Source organism: Macrobrachium nipponense, chromosome 36 (assembly GCF_015104395.2).
Source record: "Macrobrachium nipponense isolate FS-2020 chromosome 36, ASM1510439v2, whole genome shotgun sequence".
Lineage (NCBI taxonomy): Eukaryota > Metazoa > Arthropoda > Malacostraca > Decapoda > Palaemonidae > Macrobrachium > Macrobrachium nipponense.
In genome coordinates, this window is record NC_087220.1 from 16,803,438 (window position 1) to 16,822,208 (window position 18,771).

General features: G+C 33.1%; 1 protein-coding gene across 4 annotated transcripts in view; it reads left to right on the top strand.

Moving 5' to 3' along the window:
• The window catches only part of LOC135203511 (carboxypeptidase B-like), a 28,668-nt gene extending 9,903 nt beyond the window's left edge, over positions 1-18,765 (top strand). For all 4 annotated transcript variants that reach the window (XM_064233241.1, XM_064233243.1, XM_064233242.1 and 1 more), the window contains exons 5-13: positions 1,425-1,509; positions 2,002-2,158; positions 3,501-3,646; positions 3,796-3,886; positions 5,915-6,030; positions 12,203-12,292; positions 13,961-14,045; positions 16,228-16,355; positions 18,294-18,765. In XM_064233241.1, coding sequence (XP_064089311.1) covers positions 1,425-1,509; positions 2,002-2,158; positions 3,501-3,646; positions 3,796-3,886; positions 5,915-6,030; positions 12,203-12,292; positions 13,961-14,045; positions 16,228-16,355; positions 18,294-18,341 — 946 coding nt within the window. In that variant the 3' untranslated portion in view covers positions 18,342-18,765. The remainder of the gene's footprint in view (positions 1-1,424; positions 1,510-2,001; positions 2,159-3,500; positions 3,647-3,795; positions 3,887-5,914; positions 6,031-12,202; positions 12,293-13,960; positions 14,046-16,227; positions 16,356-18,293) is intronic.
• Positions 18,766-18,771: the final 6 nt, after the last annotated feature.

Below are 18,771 nucleotides of genomic sequence, written 5' to 3' on the forward strand. Positions count from 1 at the left end.
TTCCTAGGACTGTGAACATCACTCTTTTTCTGCTCTGAGTGTGTGTGTGTGTGTGTGTTTTTTTTTTTACTGCTTTATTATCCTAAAGTTGCTGCTATTTACAAAAGAAGTTAGTCACATAGTGTGTTAAATTTCCTAACAATATTTTCATATTTCAGGATAAAATACCAGTTATGGTTTGCACCTAGAGCGGACCCTTGAACGCTCTCATTTCTCTCGATTCTCTCTCTAATTTTCAGTTATACAAAGAGATCTTATGGGAATTTTGATATGATGGCGACTCTTGATATTCTTAATATTAGGGTTTGTGTGAGATTCGTCTTTCTCTGAAGGCAAAATTTGTAATTCTTTTAAAAACATCCTAGGGCAAACCTGCCTCCTTTTTAGCTTACTAACCTAACCAGCAGATATATTTAAACAAAATATGTTAAAAGATGGAAAAGCATCTGAGTCCCCCATGGATAAAATCAAACTTGTGTTATAATCACACCGTAATCAATAATACACTAAACTATATATATATATATATATATATATATATATATATATATATATATATATATATATATATATATATATATAATATATATATATATATATATATATATATATATGTGTGTGATATATATGACCACATCAAACATTTCTCACACTTTTTTTTATTTCATTTCACAGTCACCTGCCTAACACACTTTTTGCCAGTGGGGATGCAACCTGCCATCTGCCTAAATTATTTGAGTGGTTTCTTAGACATGTGCTAAGTATGCAATATGCACCTCGCAGCCAACCCAAATGGGGATGGGGGATAGTTTATATTAACCCTTTGAGTTTACGAGTTGTGGAGAAATGTGGATGAAGGAATTATATCTTCATGGTAGAACTCAGCAACGAGGTTTCTTTTTCTGCCCCAAGCATGTTTCACACTAATGCAAACATATCAATAAGAACCATCCCCCAATATAAATTCATGGATGGAGTAGAGAGTCATTCATTGAGATAGATGCCCTGAATAATCAGCAATGTCCACTGTCAATTTCTTGTTTATACTATTTTGTAGATGGTCATTGGCTACACTATAGAAAAACAATCATTAATATAGAACCATTTTTTTGTTATTTGTTGGTGCTGTGGATCCTAAAAAACATCCACTTCACCTGAGAGAGATTTCTTGATGATAATTGGTTTGTCTAATGAGGGCCAGTGAAAAAAAAAGGGTAGCACCTTTGAAGCTCGTGACTACAAAAGACAGGTTTTTCACACATCAAACGTTTACCTTTATTGCTTTGTCCATGGTTGTCTGCAAAAATATTTTTATTCAGTATTTTATGTGCATGACTTATTGAAATTTAAAACATTAGAAATAACTTAGGCAATAGGATAATTAAGCATTTGTTTGATGTAATGTATTTATTTTTTCATTAAAGGACATTAGATTTGGAGAAACGTGATGCAGGGGAAAACCTTCCTCGAGCTTCAGTTACATTCACCTCTTACATGAATTTTAGCCAAGTGAGTACTTATAAAAAATATTACTTTCTGTTTTGAGGTCATACTAAAGTTTGTTGAGTTTTTCCTCACGCAATTGTTGCTGTATTTTTTTTTTTTTTTTTTTTTTTTATTAATTTACAGAATTTGTGGATATTGTCATTGGTAAATAACAATGCTTGAAAAATTCATAAAATATGTAGGTAATGAACAATACTCTACCATTTAGGATGCTAAAATGTAAAAATGTGATGACATGTCAAACACTAAAAAATATATATATATGATAGATATATATATATATATATATATATATGATATATATATATATAGATATAATATATAGATATATAATATATATATATATATATATTTGGTAATATGCATAATAACGTATCAATTTGGTTCATATAAATAATCAACTCTTCCCGTGGACATGTACTAACGTATTATCATAAGTAACTTCTGATGTTTAACAATCAATACTAAGCTATTTTGAAACCTTGGTTATGACAGATGTCCAATTACTTGGAAGGCTTGCCAGCCCAATACCCCCAAAGAATCCGAGTGGATAAATCTGGAAGGAGTTTTGAAAACCGCACTATTTACCGTGTTCGGATGACTAACAATATCACAGATACCGTAGAGAAGAAAGTTGTCTTTGTTGATGGAGGTCAGTGCTTAAGATTTAATCACAAGCAGCACGGGTTTTCTTTTTTTTACCTTTTGCATATGTTTATAAGGTAAGAGTACTGATTATATTATTTAGCATTGTCTATCAATCCTTTGTGTAAGTACAGGAACCCACCCTAGCACCTATATACCCAAAGCTATCCATGCTAGACCACCAACCACACTTATTGCAGATCAGATGTACTTTGTAGTAATTATTTGAGAGGTGACTATGATAAAGATTTATGGGTCGACGCCCCCCCTCTCCCCCCGAAAAATGAGGCAATCTTTATAGTGGTTCTTCTACAAGAACAGCATGATGCTAGGAAAAATGGAATACAGCACATATTTGGTATTGATGATAAAGTTGGACCATCACTTGTAGGTGTAAATGTAGGAAGGAAGAGTGTCTGTCTATCAGCATGTCAGTCATGCATAGCTTGTTAATGTGGCTCCGAAAGTCTTTTATTAGTATACTAATAGAAGGCTGTCGGTCAGCTTTAGCACAAAGATAGAGAAACGCAAAGATGTGAATGAAAGACCGCCATTTACTTGTCTGTTCATTTGTCTTCTTGTCAGTGTGTGACTTGTCTTCTTATTTCAGCTTCTTATGCATGGTTATAATGTTTTCAGTCATACATTGCATAAAAGTAGATCATCTTTGATAAACGAGAGAATATGTCTTATAAGTCAATGTTTCTATAATACCCACCTGGTATGGTAAGAATTTGTTAAAAATTTAAATTATGGCTCTAGAGCCTTTATGTTTTGTATATCACTTAAATTTTAGCCATAACTTTTGAATGGGAAGGGACAAGCATGCTTTGCCAATAAAACCTTTTCAGATGTCATCACCCTTAGTTATGTCATTTCCGGTGACTAGAATTGGAATTCATTGGGGGACATTCGAATCACAAATATGAATATTGTAGGAATGAAATCTCTGGAGTAATTTTCCATATTCAGGATTTGGAATGCTCTCAAGAGGTGTTGGTAAGTCGTTAGTACAGGATGCACAATGCTTTAGCAATACTCTCTGAACAATTATTATTATTATTATTATTATTATTATTATTATTATTATTATTATTATTATTATTATTATTATTATTATTATTATTATTACACAAATTGTGAAATTGAAAACTGAATTTTTTTAATGCGGAGGACTATTCCATTTTAACATTAAAAGATGTACTTAATTTGGGGCTTAGTTAAGTCTTTAGCCTAAGCTCTATGTCTAATTATTTATTCTTTATCACAATGGATAAATAAAAGGGATACACTGAATACACATTTAGACAAAGTTATTTTCATTATATGACTTTCCGTTTCATTTCTAGGAATACATGCTCGTGAATGGATCAGCCCAGCGGCTGCCTTGTATGTTATCGAAACACTTATCGCTAATACTGGGCTAACAGAAACTATTGAATGGCAGATTATGCCCATGCTTAATCCCGATGGGTATGATTACACTTGGAGCAAAGTAAGTTGGTTTGCTAGTTTATACATTTCGGTTCTGTTTAATTTTATTGTATTTAATAAAAATTGCCTGTAAAACAGTATCCCATCTTTTAATGTTGTTGTAGGGACTGATACATAAATGGTAGTTTTGATACTCCTATTCCTTTATAGGATCGTTTGTGGCGCAAGAACAGGTCTAAGTCTCCTTCTTCCACTTGTTATGGTGTTGACCTTAACAGAAATTTTGGATTTCAATGGGGAGGTAGGTTCATTCACTGTCGGTGTTAGTGAGATTCTTTTGTTCATGTATTTGCGACAGTGATGGTAGCAAAATGGAAAGATAAAAAGAAGAGACATTCGGAATAATAAGACTGAGGTTTGTTGAAGGAATAACAGATTCCAGTTGCAAGGTATTATATATAAGAGGAGGAATGACACAGTAAAATTGAAAGGGCGATAATAAATGAAAATTTAGTGGTCAATATGAGCAAGCACTCTTCCAAGAAACTAATTGCATTAGTGTAGAGTGCATGCTACGACAATGAGTTTGTGGCCTCCTACATATAGAAAAGAAGCTGATCTGAATGATACAGTGGTGGAAGGCTTAAAAAAATTCGAAATTTATTGCAGAGGTAACCACTGATATAGTAAGGAGGGGAATAAAAAGAAAGACTAAGAAGGGACCAAGAATTATGGGATTACAATTAAAATGCCGAGGTGTGATGATCGAGTAATTGTGTGATTGACTAAGGTAGGATGTCAAGATGAGGGAAAGATTCCGAATAAATGGGCGAATGTATAATTTCTTTTAAAGGGAAAGGATTACTATATGACTTGATCGAGGTATATTACTAAATTATACCTGGGAATTTGTATGGTAGGTTTTGGATCGAGAAAATAATACGTAAGTAGAAGATTGGCTAGGGAGGGAGAAATAGTTGTTTGAACAAGGTGGAAGGTTAGAGAAAACGTTTTTATGAAACATTTATGAGAGAAGTTTTAGACTAATAGAAAAACATGAACTTAAGTATAGCAGAGATGGTAATTTGCTGAGAGGGATTAGAGATACATATGGCAAAAGTGAAACCTACTTTAGATTATGTGAGTTTGGTGTAAAATTGGGTCTATTAAACTTTAATATGTTAATGGCAAATTATGTCTAGGAAAGTTAACTATAGGCCAAGTTAATGGAATACAGAAAGGACTATGGGTGGAATGTGGGGTGTATTATGTCTTTGAATTACGTGGTAACCAGGATGATGGAACAATGAATTTTAATATCTTACTGAATATCAGTAATCTGTAATGCTATGTTTCTCTAATTTTTAATAATTGTTTTCATAATTATTTGTATTTCTCTTTATAGTTCTGCTCTTACGTAATAACGCCCCTTTTCAATTTTATTTGCTTGCATACATATCAGAGCTCTTTCACATTCAGCGCAGCTCCTCTTCGCTGTCACCAAGTAAAATGGTAACATCTGCAAACATCAATCGCTTTGCACTCTGTTTACAACTCTTTTTCTTATTTCACAATTTATGTCGTACACATAGCTGAATTTGGCAGGATTGTGTATGGTACAGTCAGTATCAACTTATACCTATATTGATAGCAGAAAGCTAGTGTCACTTTTAAATTTCTTTTCAGTGTTTATGCCGCTGCTTATAGAAGTTCAGGGCATGTACAGGTACAATAATATTCGTTCTTGTTGACACCAGTGGAAAAGGAAAACAGTAGGTGGTAATGGTACTTAGGTTTCCTTGAGTACTAGAAGAGATGAAAGTCCCAGATCTACTCAGTTGAAACCTATAAGCTATGACGATAGGATGAGTAACGTTTTGTGGTAATGACAGCACAGGCAAGACATGAGTGGCAGAATTTCTCAAAGGCCCTCTATGTTCCTGTCGTTGGAGACGGTACTGATGATGATACTCATGGAAAAACTCGTAGTATCAACATTCTAACTACCTTTCGACTAATTCTATGCGCTACTACTCATCATTCTTCCTTGTACTGCTTCACAGTCCAGTATCTTCCAGGTGTAACCAAAATATTCTACCTCTAAAGCATGCCTTCCCCCCACCCAAGATATTGATCCTAATCCATCTCTTCCCCACTTGCTTTACTTAGCATTTCAGGCAGGAGTAATCCCAAGCTTCTTTCACATTTTGCCATCCTGAGAATCTCTCGGGTATATCATCTGTTACTTCCGATATAATAATTTTCAATGCAAAAAAATGTTAATAACAATGTAAATCAATTTACTGCAACACATTTCTTACTTTTCAAGGACTTGGGACTAGTAGTTCCCCATGCAGTGATGTCTACAAGGGAACATCAGCATTTAGCGAACCAGAAAGCGGAGCTCTAAGAGATGCTATGTTGCCCTTGAAAGGCAAAGTTAAGGTATTCTTATTTTTCTAATTTTCGTTTGGTTGTTCTTTTGAGGGCTTTTATCATTATCAGTTCTGTTTCTATATAAGACTTACTTGTCACTGTGGGCATACAATTTTAAATGTTACTATATTTGGAAAACTGTGATAGATTCTTTTCTTCTTCTTCTTTTTGAATGATAATAAACTTTCAGCTTATTATTGTCCTTACAGTTTAATCTAATACCAATCATTCACACTTTGCACTCATCACAGGCTAATCTACTGGATTTCTTAATTGGGAAGCAAATATTGGAGCACAATAGAGCTAAAAGTTTTGTAAAGATACTATCATTCTTTTAGGTAGTAACTGAAAGGTACTGAATTGACAGAGTTATAACCACGAAGCCACAATATTTGCTAAAAGTAATTAACCAGTCCAAAATCCTACCATATAATATGTGACGTTCATAATAATTTGATGTTGGTGTATCAATCTTCAACCACAATGCCCTCGTGTTGACTACGTTTGAATGATTTCTTCTGATTACAATAGTTCGTTTTGTTGCATGAACATGCCAAATGGACCTTTGGGAACCCCATATCCATAATAGGACAAATTCGGTCATTTTGAAGTTGTGTAATTCACACTTTTAACCTTTTCAGAGGGTACATTTTTCCATATTTTCCCGATTTCCTCTAAAATAAGGGTAGAGGAAAAAAAGGAAATTAAATTCTAAAAATGTTTATTTCAATAAGGGGTTTCTCTAAAGCTGAAGTTTTTTCCAAACAAACCCGAATAGAAATATAGATTTTTTTTCCTTCAGTATCTCCTAAACTGCTAATTTCACAGCAAAATGTTATGGAATCGGCCTTTTACAGAGAAGTTTGTACTTTAATTTGGAATATTTGTTTTACTTTACTTGCTAATGTTATCCACAAGAAACATGAAAAAGGAAATATACCGAATTTTAAGTCCATGCAAAATAAATCAAAATAGTGGGTTCTGTCAAACAAATTGCAATAGTTTGTTCTGTTGCAAACCGCTTCTGTTACTTCATTGCCAATAATGATTATCACAAATCAGTAACAAATACTTGAAAGGACACTTATCATGGCATGGGTCTTATGTGTGCAGCCACATCACCAGTAACCATATCTCAAATGGTCATTCGGAATTCGGAATATCTTGAGACTAAGCCAATAAGTATTAAAGTAATAAGATAAAGAAAGCTAGGAAAATAGGAGATATGCTGAACTACAAACCAATATCAGCCACTATCTATGATGACATCAGAGAGCATATTGATACTCTTTGGAAGATCTCATTTCCTTATAAATGCTGCAGCCAGGATGGTCTGGCTTTATGCAGACCAATATCCGAGGTGGCCATTTAGGAGAAAAATTCTTTCACTTCCTGCCAATGATTAACTTCGATGCAACTAATATGAGCTGTACATTTACTACTCTAATATTTGTAAATGACGAATGCATAAAATACAACATATCACCTGCCATCACATTAGATCAACCATTGTGGCTCAAGGCAAGACATATCGCCAGCCATGAAAACCAACTGTAACATATTGTTCTCATTCTCTAGTCATTTCATACCTTGATGAGCTTCCCGGGCACTATGGGCCACATCATGAAAGAGAACAGAATGAAAAAACTTCTGGAGCTTGTGTATGTAACGAACACTGTCAACCATATGCTGGATGGAAAGGCGTGTGAGCAAGCAGTTTATGGCCACTTCCTAGTTGATGCTGCTTTAAATGCTTCAGTGATCAGGAAAGCATCAGAACATGAGGGCACCAAGAATACAATAGATGGTGCATTACAGAATTTTGAGAAAGTTTTTCAATCAACAGTGACAGAAGTAAAGGTGCGAGACTAGGATATTGTGACAGTTTAAAAAAAAAGGAACAGAGATGTCAAAGATCAGCTACAGCAGAGCCCAAATGGAAAATTAAGGGTTCGGTGTATGGTGATGATGGATATCTTGCAGTCTACGCTCAGAGATCGAAAAACCAGCCGACCAATATTGTACTACAGGGCACTACAAGGAATACTGCCATTTTTTATGCTTCTGGACACAATAACTACACAAAATCTGCACATCTATTCATCAAGGACATGGTTGATCTAAAAATGAAGAATTAGAAACTCTATGACCAACTTATCGAGTCTGGCTTGTTCTTCATTAGTAGTTCTGACAGATACTGGGCTGGGTTAGCACCAGATCTTGTTATTGAACAAGTTCTTAAGAAATCCATAAAGTCGTCAGGAGGCCTAAAACATGGAGGAGGTACAGATGAGACTCAACGAACAAGAGGGTTACAGGCCAATCTTTGCTCAGATGAGTGATGAGATAAAGATTGTTCACAGGAAGACTAGCACTGAAAGAAATAAATTCCTAAATGAATCCAGAAGGATGTGAGATCTAGAAGACAATTAAACATATTCCAGGGCTAGAACAACACAGTCCTTTAACAGAGATGAGTATCTACACAATATAATTTCAGAATTATCTGCAACAAAATCAAATGCTCACCTTGCCAAAGGAGTTGGGAACAATATAACCAAAATGATGGAAGACCAAAAGACAGGAAACTAGATATTCAGAAAGAAGCACCAATCACGACAATGGGTAAAAAAAACAGTAACAGATGGAGTTTAAGTGCAGGTGGATCCCCAAGCTGGATCCTCAAGCACTGTTTTAGCTGTTACTTGTAATACCCATTAATGCGGAAGTTGGCTTAAGTGAAATCATGAACCATAAGCTTTCTGCATACCCACCAATGCTGTGCATAATTAATGGACTCCCTCAGCTTGTAGATGCCATGGTATAATGCACTACAAGCTTATTTGAGCCAATTTCTCATGCTAAATGTTCTATTTTGATGGTGGAGCCTTGCTCCAACGCATCAAATGGACCACAGGATAAACATATGAAGATATTGTATCCAAGTATGTTACTTTTGTCACGAAAAACAACAATCCTATTGTTGTCTTTGATGGGTACAGCAATAGTGCATAAAAAAATCTATGACTCATTTAATACTAAAAAACAATGTTAAGGCGTAACCGTTGCTCCAGATCTTCATCTGGCATCTTCTCAAGTCTTTACCTTTGGAAATAAGAAGTCAATTTTAGCAAATTACAAAAACAAATAAGGTTTTATTAACTACCTTTCTGAAACTCCGAGGGAGCAAGGGGTATTTACAAAACATGCAGAGGGAGATGCAAATCTTCTAATAGTGTAGGGGGCAGTTAACTTTGCAGTCAACAAGGTAACATGTCAAAGCAGAGGATACATACACTGGTTCTCTTCTGTCATCACATGAAGTCTAGCAGTCAACCTGTGTTCATGGTATCACAAAAGTCCAATATAAAGCACCCCATTTGGAATATTGGAGAAATTAGTTCACATCTCGATTAACAATGCAGTAGGTGTAAAAAGAAATCCACAGTTATGTAAATGTACATATATTTCAATTTAAAAACCGCAAAGATAGCTTTCGGGAATCTGTACGGTTCCCCTTATCAATTGATAAGGGGAACCGTATAGATTCCCGAAAGCTATCTTTGCGGTTTTTAAACTGAAATATATGTACATTTACATAACTGTGGATTTGTTTCTCCATTTGAAGACTCGTGCTACTATGAGGATTTTTTAATTAATCCAGTAGGTGTTTACCAAAAGAAAGGCAGTTGCATCGAAAAAACAAAGTGTCCTCTTGGAGTGCGCAGTGCCATTCCTGTCTGACAAATCATCCTCTCATGAGGAAAAAAAACTAGCATTCTGGTCTTTAGTCTTAGTGTGGATTGTGCATCTCTTGATGAGCTGAAAAAGAAAAAGTTCCAGGGCTAAGCCATATGGGTCTGAGAAGTGTTGATGTTAAAGACCTGCCGCCTACTAGTGATGCAGCTAAATATCACTCATTTCGTTTTATTGTCAAACACAAAGCTACCTAGGAAATAGTGATATTAAACCTAATGATTGTGGTTGGAAGAAAAGTGGAAAAAATTTAATTCCTTGCATGATGGATAACAGTCCTGCTCCTGATGCCTTACTAAAAGTAATCAGATGCAAAAGCAAACGCTTCTGTGATAATGTATAAGCATGGTCTATACTGTACAGATTTTTTTTTGTGAGTAGTGTGAAGCTAGAACTCGTGTGGGGAAATATTAATAGATGAAAACACTGACCATGACTAATTTAGTTCATACATGTACTTTGGGCCGAAATAATAGCAGTTTTTATTTTTTCTGTTATATTTCTATCAGCTCAAGTAGCTGATAAATCAGTTGTTGTTTGTCATATTAAGTTATAGTGTATGTATTATAGCCAATGTAATCCCTAAGTAAATTTTCAAGATAACTTTTTTTTAAATATTAAGTACAGTTCCAAATCACCCAGGTTACTGCAGGTGTTAAGGGTCAGATTCCATGTCTGAAATGAATGAATCTAAATATGTTCTTATTAATTTGCAATTAATATATTCAAATATTAAAAATTTGTAATGTTTTTTAGGAGATTCCAGCTCAGACAAGTAAAACGTCCACCATTTTTAATATGGAATTACTCACATTCAAGAGGGAAGAATTTATAATTTTTTTACTAAGGTGTTCATAAATGTCGTAATAACACATTCATGCGTTAGAACAAACTGCTGTAATTTCCTCGACAGGACCCAATGTTTTCCTCTGTTTTGCATGGACTTGAATTTTGGTATATTTTCTTTTTAACATCTCGTGTGCAAATACTAGCATGTGAAATAATATGCCAAAATAATGTAAAATCTTCATTCCAAATTATCCATTATATAACATTTTACTGTGAAATTAATAGTTTATGAGATATTGAAGGAAATGTGAGACGAAATTCGATTTTTCCATTTTTTTAGAGAACCTATATTACAATGCCGGTATTATTTGTGGAAAAAGTTTTGATTTCTGAGCAAAAGTTTATGGAAAATACTTGTGAAGAATTTAGTTACCCATTTTCTTGCTCTCTATACCTCTTACCCGTAAGATGCACAGTTTTCGAGAAAAGCAAGCGGACATGAGAAAAATATACCCACCTAAAAGTTTAGAAGTGGGAATTATACAATTTTCCAATGGCAGAATTTGTCTCATTTTGGATGTGATGTTACTGAGTGTCCATATAACATGTTCATTCAGTGAAACAAACTATTGCAATTTGTTTTGCTAAACCACCTTTTTTCACCTAATTCCCATCGACTATTAGCTTATGTTTTAGGCCACTTATTTTGTTGTAATTTCACGGCTGAAGTAATACGCCACACTGATGAGTTGGATTGAAAGTAAAATGTTCTCGTTCAGCTGTTAAAAAAATACTTACAAAAAAAAAGGTATCAGAGTCCCAAACCATTGCTTTTGTGCTATGTTAGTCTGTAATAAAAAGTCTTTTATTTTGAATTAACGCTAAAGAATAAAATGAAATGAAATGTATACGGTTCTCTTTTGACAGCTTTCAATGCAATATATTTCTTTGATCTGTAGAGTTAGTTTTCTGGCTATGATATTCATTTTGGTGTCAATGTAAGGATTAGTAGGTGTAGCTCAGTTAAAATTGCCGAAAAGTAATATAATTAACAAAAATGATTTAATCGCGGCCAATAACAATTTATTTATGTATTGTAGAAAAAAAATTGCTCAAATAAAGAAATGGAAATAGGTTTTTACGTAAAACCTAATAAATAACTTCCTGTTATATGCAGTATAATGATGTTAAAGACAGTTTATATTATATATTTGTATTTACATTACAATTTAGAATTATGTCTTACACTATGATAATATTTCTATTTATAGCGCAAGACCAATGAAAATTATCACTTATAGACTTTAATGCATAGTCTTCAAAATCAACGTGATTAAATTTTAAGTATGATGCTTTTGCAAAATTAGTAACATTTTCCATCATTACTTGGTAGCACAGGTAAACTGATAATGAGATAAACTAAACATTGTTAAAGATTTATATACTTGTATTTTGAGTGATTATTACGGCACAAGAAAAATTTATAAAAATAACAATAACAAATCAACGCTGTAAGTGAAAGGTAAATAATCACACAATGGTAAGAAAAAAAATCCACACGGTAAATTTATTCTACACATATGTGGAGATATGTGTGATGATTATATGGTAATCTGGTGTATATTTTCATTTTCAGGCTTACATAACTTTCCATTCCTTTGGGCAAACCATACTCTACCCATGGGGTTACTCAACTCAAGTCAAGCACCCTTTAACAGCAACCATGGTAAAATGTGTTTTATTCTGTACAGTATATTGATGTATTATTTAAATAATGCGAGAGAAGTTTAGAGAAAATAAACAAGGAATAGGAAATAAAAATACTTGGACATTAATACATAAAAGCATGAAGTAAATCCTGAGTATATGTAATTCTTGTCTTCAGACGAAGATGTTTATTTGAAAGTGCCTTTCTCCCATTTCAAAGTTTGTGGGTTGTATTTTAATATTTTTTATATATTATAGCAGCTTTGCTAAATTTTTTACTTTAGTAAACTTGAATTATGTAATGTAGTAATTTGAAGTAATTTTTATTTCTAATTCTGTAAGATAAAAAAAATTAAAGAATAAAACATCATTAACTCTGCAAAGAAAACCCAAGCTTTTACTCAGGCCATTTTTCCAGAAGTTAGAAGTATTGTTTTCCTTTTCTACTTATCATGTCACATTTTATTTACTAATATCACCTTTCCATATAATGTCTTCCTTACCTACGTTCTGACGTTCTTTTATAGGTTTATAATGATTTAGTTACAAATTAGCAGTTTAGAAAACATTATTATTGTTGGTAAGGATAGGCTACAGTTTGCACTAGTCTGTAGGGGTGCCGATCGTAAAAATATCTGCCAAAAAATACACTAATGAAGACAGGCTAATGAAATTATCAGGCATTATTAGCACTATAATAACGCATATTCTCTGTGAGTTTTATCATTCTACAGGGAAAATAAATGATTTTATGAAAATAGAATGTGAAATATATATATATATATATATATATATATATATATATATATATATATATATATATATATATATATATATATATATATATATATATAAATATGTATATATATATATATATAATATATATATATAATATATATATATATATATATATATATATATATATATCATATACATATATATACATATTATATATATATATATATATATATATATATATATATATATATATATATATGATATATATATATATATATAAATATATATATAATATAATATATATATTATATACATATATATATATATATATCTATATATATATATATAGAGAATATATAATCTATATATATAGTATATATATATATAGTATAGGTTTATTCTTTGTAAATGTTTTTCACTTTCCTAGTCAAGTCACTTCTAGATTGAGTCCAAGTCAAATGTTGATTGAGTCTCATCAGGCCGCGTCTCTGCATATTCTTTTTTCTATCACACTACTTTGCTTTTAAAATCTGCCGGACTTTCTGTCACCAGAGGTCCCTTGAATATTTGATTTTATAGTTATATATATGGCAATTTATTGTTATACCTGAGAGGCTAAAACTGTAATTTTGTCATCATTTATGCAAGAAGAGTTAAAGAATCTGATGAAAAACTTGTGACTTGCATCATATCCAGCCAAATTTCATAAAAATGAAACTTCAACCCTCCTCTGATGATCATTATGAGTCTTTTTCTATATCTTCTAATTATTGCCTTTTTTATATTTCGTTTCTTACGGTTTATTTGCATGAAATTCAAATATGTATTAGGCATTAATTCATGTAATTTAACTTCTATGTTGCCATTTACTTTTATAAATTTGTGGGATGACATTCAGACATTTTACGCTGTTCTTGTATAGTTATTACTAAAAATCTTCCAATTTCAGAATACTGTTGCTAAAGCAATGGCCGCACAAATTAAAAAGACAACTCTAGCTGTGTACAGTGTTGGCAACTCTGCTGTAGTATACTGTAAGTAAAACCGAATTGTGTGCATGCCTTTATTTTGTACAGCAAATGGCTAAGTTTTTATAAAGTTATGGTCTAATAGTTTACTATCTACCACACTAAGAATTACTGTAAGTTTTCCAATTATCATTTGCAAGTTGTTCTTTCATGTGGATTGCAGACGTAATCTGATTTCTTCATCTAATATAAGTGAAGACATAAGTGAAAGATTTGTTCATTCAACATGCACAGTAAGTAATAATTATAGGCTGTTAATATTTCATTTTATTATAGCAGGAGTCGGTCACAATGGAACACGGTATAGGATGGGATGAAGTGGATAAAAATAGGGTTATTGGTCACATTCATACACTAGTCTGGGATCAGTAAAGTGATGGTCGTCATCAACTTTTAATTGATTGGTCGTCTGCTTACCTTCATGTACCATCTGGGTGATTCAGCATTAAAGGTTAAATTGCTGCTACTGAATAGATTTTTTCAGGGCAGGCTACTAATGATCTGGATATTTTGAATCCTGATTGTTTCTTATTAGGCGAGAATCTGCAGTGTTGTTGAAATTGGAGTGGTTGACTGTATTAGGGATTTTCACAATTTGGTTGAATGTAGAAATACCTGATGATTTACATTAAGGAAGATTTGTGTTTTAGAAATGCAGCACTCGAAGGAACCACACACATTCGTTATTTGGATCACTGTGATGCTACTGGTAGGTGTAAGGCTTTGCTGGGCTCGAGAAGGTGATGTAGTTCTGCAAAGTTACTACTAACAGCCGAACCATAATTTTGCGCAACAATCTCTTTGAAAATTACATCTTGATAAGACCTATCTACACAGTGGGCTAAGTATTGGATGTTGCATTAAATGTGAAACTACATTTATTTCTTTGTGGGCCTTATGTATTAGAGGAGCTAGGGTGTTTTCTTATAGGAATATTTGATGTCTTTATGGACTTGTTATAGTTTCAAATTTTCATAGGTTGGTCATTATGAGAAGGTGACGCTTAGTATACATTTTTAATTTCATGTAGGACACGATGTGAAGACGTATTCAGACTGTGTATACTTGATAGTAGAGCATTTCTGGGATTTTTATCTTAGGGTTTGAGTGACGATGGAATGCATCTCCAAGTGGTTTTGCAATTTCTCCATCTCTCTCCTTATAGGAGTAACTATTATTTACTGGTGCCTGGGTTGCACATTCAAGTTTTGTACGTGTAGCTTGCCACAAGGATCACTAGGTAATAGTTCACTGAATGTTAGCTATTATAGCATATGGCACACATTCCATATCCATTCAGGGAATACATATGTTGGAACCCTTGTTATATACTTCCATTATAAAGCGGATGTTAATTAACATTGGCAGTATTTTTAGTAAAGGAAGCTTCCCTTTGGCTTTGGACTCCCATGTGGAATCTTTTTCTACTTGTGACTCATAACTAAAGGACAATATTAAAGGCCACTAAACATTTAAGTTCTATGCCAAAAGGGAACCTCCTAACATTAATGTCCTAGCCATGCCAGCTACCTATGGCCCGTCAACAGAAGTCAGTAACGAGTTTTCCAGACAAGACCTGTGCCTGAACTTGAATTAAATAAATGTTTACATCTGGATAGCTATCATGTACTGTTCATCACAATATACTGCCCTACACCACATTATGGGTACTCCGAGAAGTTAGATATAGATCTGAAGAAAACCCCAAACAGTTGGTGTATTCCATCACCCTCATAACCAAAGCGAAAAGCCCTTAATCATTGGGTATGCCACACCTTCTATCACTGATTAAGCCATTAAATTTGTATTTCTCTGCAAGTTCATGAAGATTTTAGCCTTCATATTTGAAAAAGATCTGTTATTCCCGTTCGTGGTGTTCTCAAGAAAAACAATGTGCCATACTAATTGCTCAGTGCACTGTCAGCTAATGTTATGTGCCTGTGGCTCTCATACGACACGCGGACATCTTATGTTAGTGAAACATTGCATAATCTATTGCAAAATATGTCTGAGTAATAACAAGCTGATAAGCATCACTTTAAGGTCCATTACTGGAACATAAATCTAACTTACATTCCCATTTAAATTTATTACGACCTTTGAGAAATGAGGAAAGAATTTTTGCCAAAAGATAACTTAAAACTGGCTACACATGAATATACTTTCAAAAAGCTAATCCTTTAAACAGATCCTGCAGCTGGAGCATCTGATGACTGGGCTGCGTATGCAATGAACATTACTTACTCATACACAATTGAGCTGAGAGACAAAGGGGTTTATGGCTTTACACTACCTGCGTCTCAGATATTGCCTACTGTGAGTTAACAGTGTAATTTGTTTTTTAATCAAGGATTTGTTTGGCAAGAACTGTCCATCGATTATTAATTAAAATGAATTCTGTATGTTGATTTCAGGGAGACTTTCTCAGAGTTTATTGCTTATCAAAAGACTTTCAGTATCAAGTTCAATAGATTGTGAGATAACGAAATTTATTTTTTTTAAATTTAGTTAGTTATCTTTTCATAAAAAGGCAATGCAAGAAATGTTAATTATGATTGTTAAGAATATTCAAATATAGAAGGGGCTCAGTTTTCAGTTATTTATAAGTGAATATTTTATGATTTTTTTATACCTGACTTAAAGAAAAAGTATTTTTTATACAATGTCACACATATCTTGTATATTTTGATAAATCAAATATTAAATTTTGTTTAATACCATGTGCCTTGGATGTGATAATTGTGTAATATTATCATAAAAGTTTTCAATCATGTCTAGATATTTAATGGGCCATTTCTTCATGAATTATTATGATTCCCTAAAAAATTTTAACCTTCTACTTCCACACCTGCTATTTTTCTAACTTCTCCAAACTTTATCTTATCACCAATGCAATTCAGCTCAGTTGATAGATTTTAGTATATTTTCTCCCGCCACCCCAACCCCCACCCCACCCCCTGGACACCTTGCATGTCCAAATTTTTCATTTGCAATACGATCCTTCCAATATGCTCTAGCCACGAAACTTGGTAGTTTGAAATCGTACAATTCAAGATCACAAATACCTTGCCATTGTGTAGGGAGCTTCAAGGAGAATCTTAGAATGAACTCACAATTTGGCTCTCAGTAATTGTTCTGAACAAACACATCTAAGATCTTTTGTATTTTATTCACTACTTTTTCCTCCTTACTTGTCAGATTGATTTTAGACAATAAACTATGAGTGGTCTTGAATATGTTTCTGGAAGAACTTGAAGGATGGCAATGCTGATGGTATACCATATCACACTAAGAATTCTTGTGGCTGATATGGTCCAGCTTCATGGAAATCTGATTTCAAGGTCTGCTCATAGTGTTAGGACCGATATCGACTGACTGATAACTCTCAAGCACTAGGAGCGTTAATTATACCTAGCAATAATCTATTAAGTAGACAAATCTTATTAACAAATATCCCATGGCGAAAGGATTTATTAGCAAATGTAGACGGCCATCACGGGGAATGGAAAGTTCTGCAGACTCTTTCCAATTAATCAATTCAGGCTCTCATGAGACTAAAGTAGATTAAAACAAAATTCTACTTAAGATAGAAACGTGACTCGTGATTTATGACCTCTTTTTTGTGAAACATGATTATTTAATGATCTTAATTCTAAAAACTTGAAAATTTCCTGCCAGTAAGATAACCATCAACACAACAAGGTGAATAGCATTCAAAGTACTACAATAATTTTACCATCATACGAAAACGAAGATGAATCAATAAAGATCTTCCTCCATTGCTATATTATTTATGGGATGAATATTATGAAACAATAATTTCATATATTTTTTATTTATTTAATCTAAGACAAGTTTGCCTGCTCTTGTATGGCTTGCCTCTTCTATTCACCAAAATTTTTATCTATCCATATCACAACTGTAAATATTTCTTATGCGTCTTTATATTTACAGTTCACTATATAAATTTTATGTTCTTTCTTTGCAGCATATTTACACTTTCTTCTCATTAATGGTAGTCTCCACACTTGCTAGGCTTATTTTCACTTATCCCCTGCTGGCAGATACTGGAGGCATTTTGTGAAAAGACCTAATTTTTCGACATATTTTCTTTTCAAATTTTACATTCCCATACTGATAAGCTTTGATAAACTAACTTAATAATCATTGTCAATCTGAAGTGTACAGTTGGATAAAGCTCCTAAACTTGATATATTTTAAACTAATTCAAATCAAATGTCTTCAACTGAACAGGTACGAGATGCCTGGGAGGCTGTAAAGATTTTGGCTACACTGGTCTGAATGATGTAACGGAAAGAGTCAACAAACGAAAGTTGCTGCAATGAAACTGAGAGACAAGGAGTTATGGTTTGCAACTGAGATCATAAATACTGCTAAAATAATTGAAAGATTTTGAATTAGTGTTTAATATTTTTCCTAATCTTTGTCATATAGTGTTTTATCTATCTATATTTTCTAATGTATTACATAATTTATTGACATATATTTGAATTAATTACCTGAAAGGATTTTTCTTTGGAGTTAGATTGTGAATCTTATATTGGTTTCAGTTTGATGTTTGTTATCGGGAAACTTTCAGAAGAATCTTTTATTTCAGATAGTTATCAAAAGAGTTATCTATCACTGAGAACAATAGACTGTTCAAACGAAAGAGCGTCAGATATTTGCTTATCTGTTTATATTGTCTGGGATCATTTTAATCTTTCTGCAA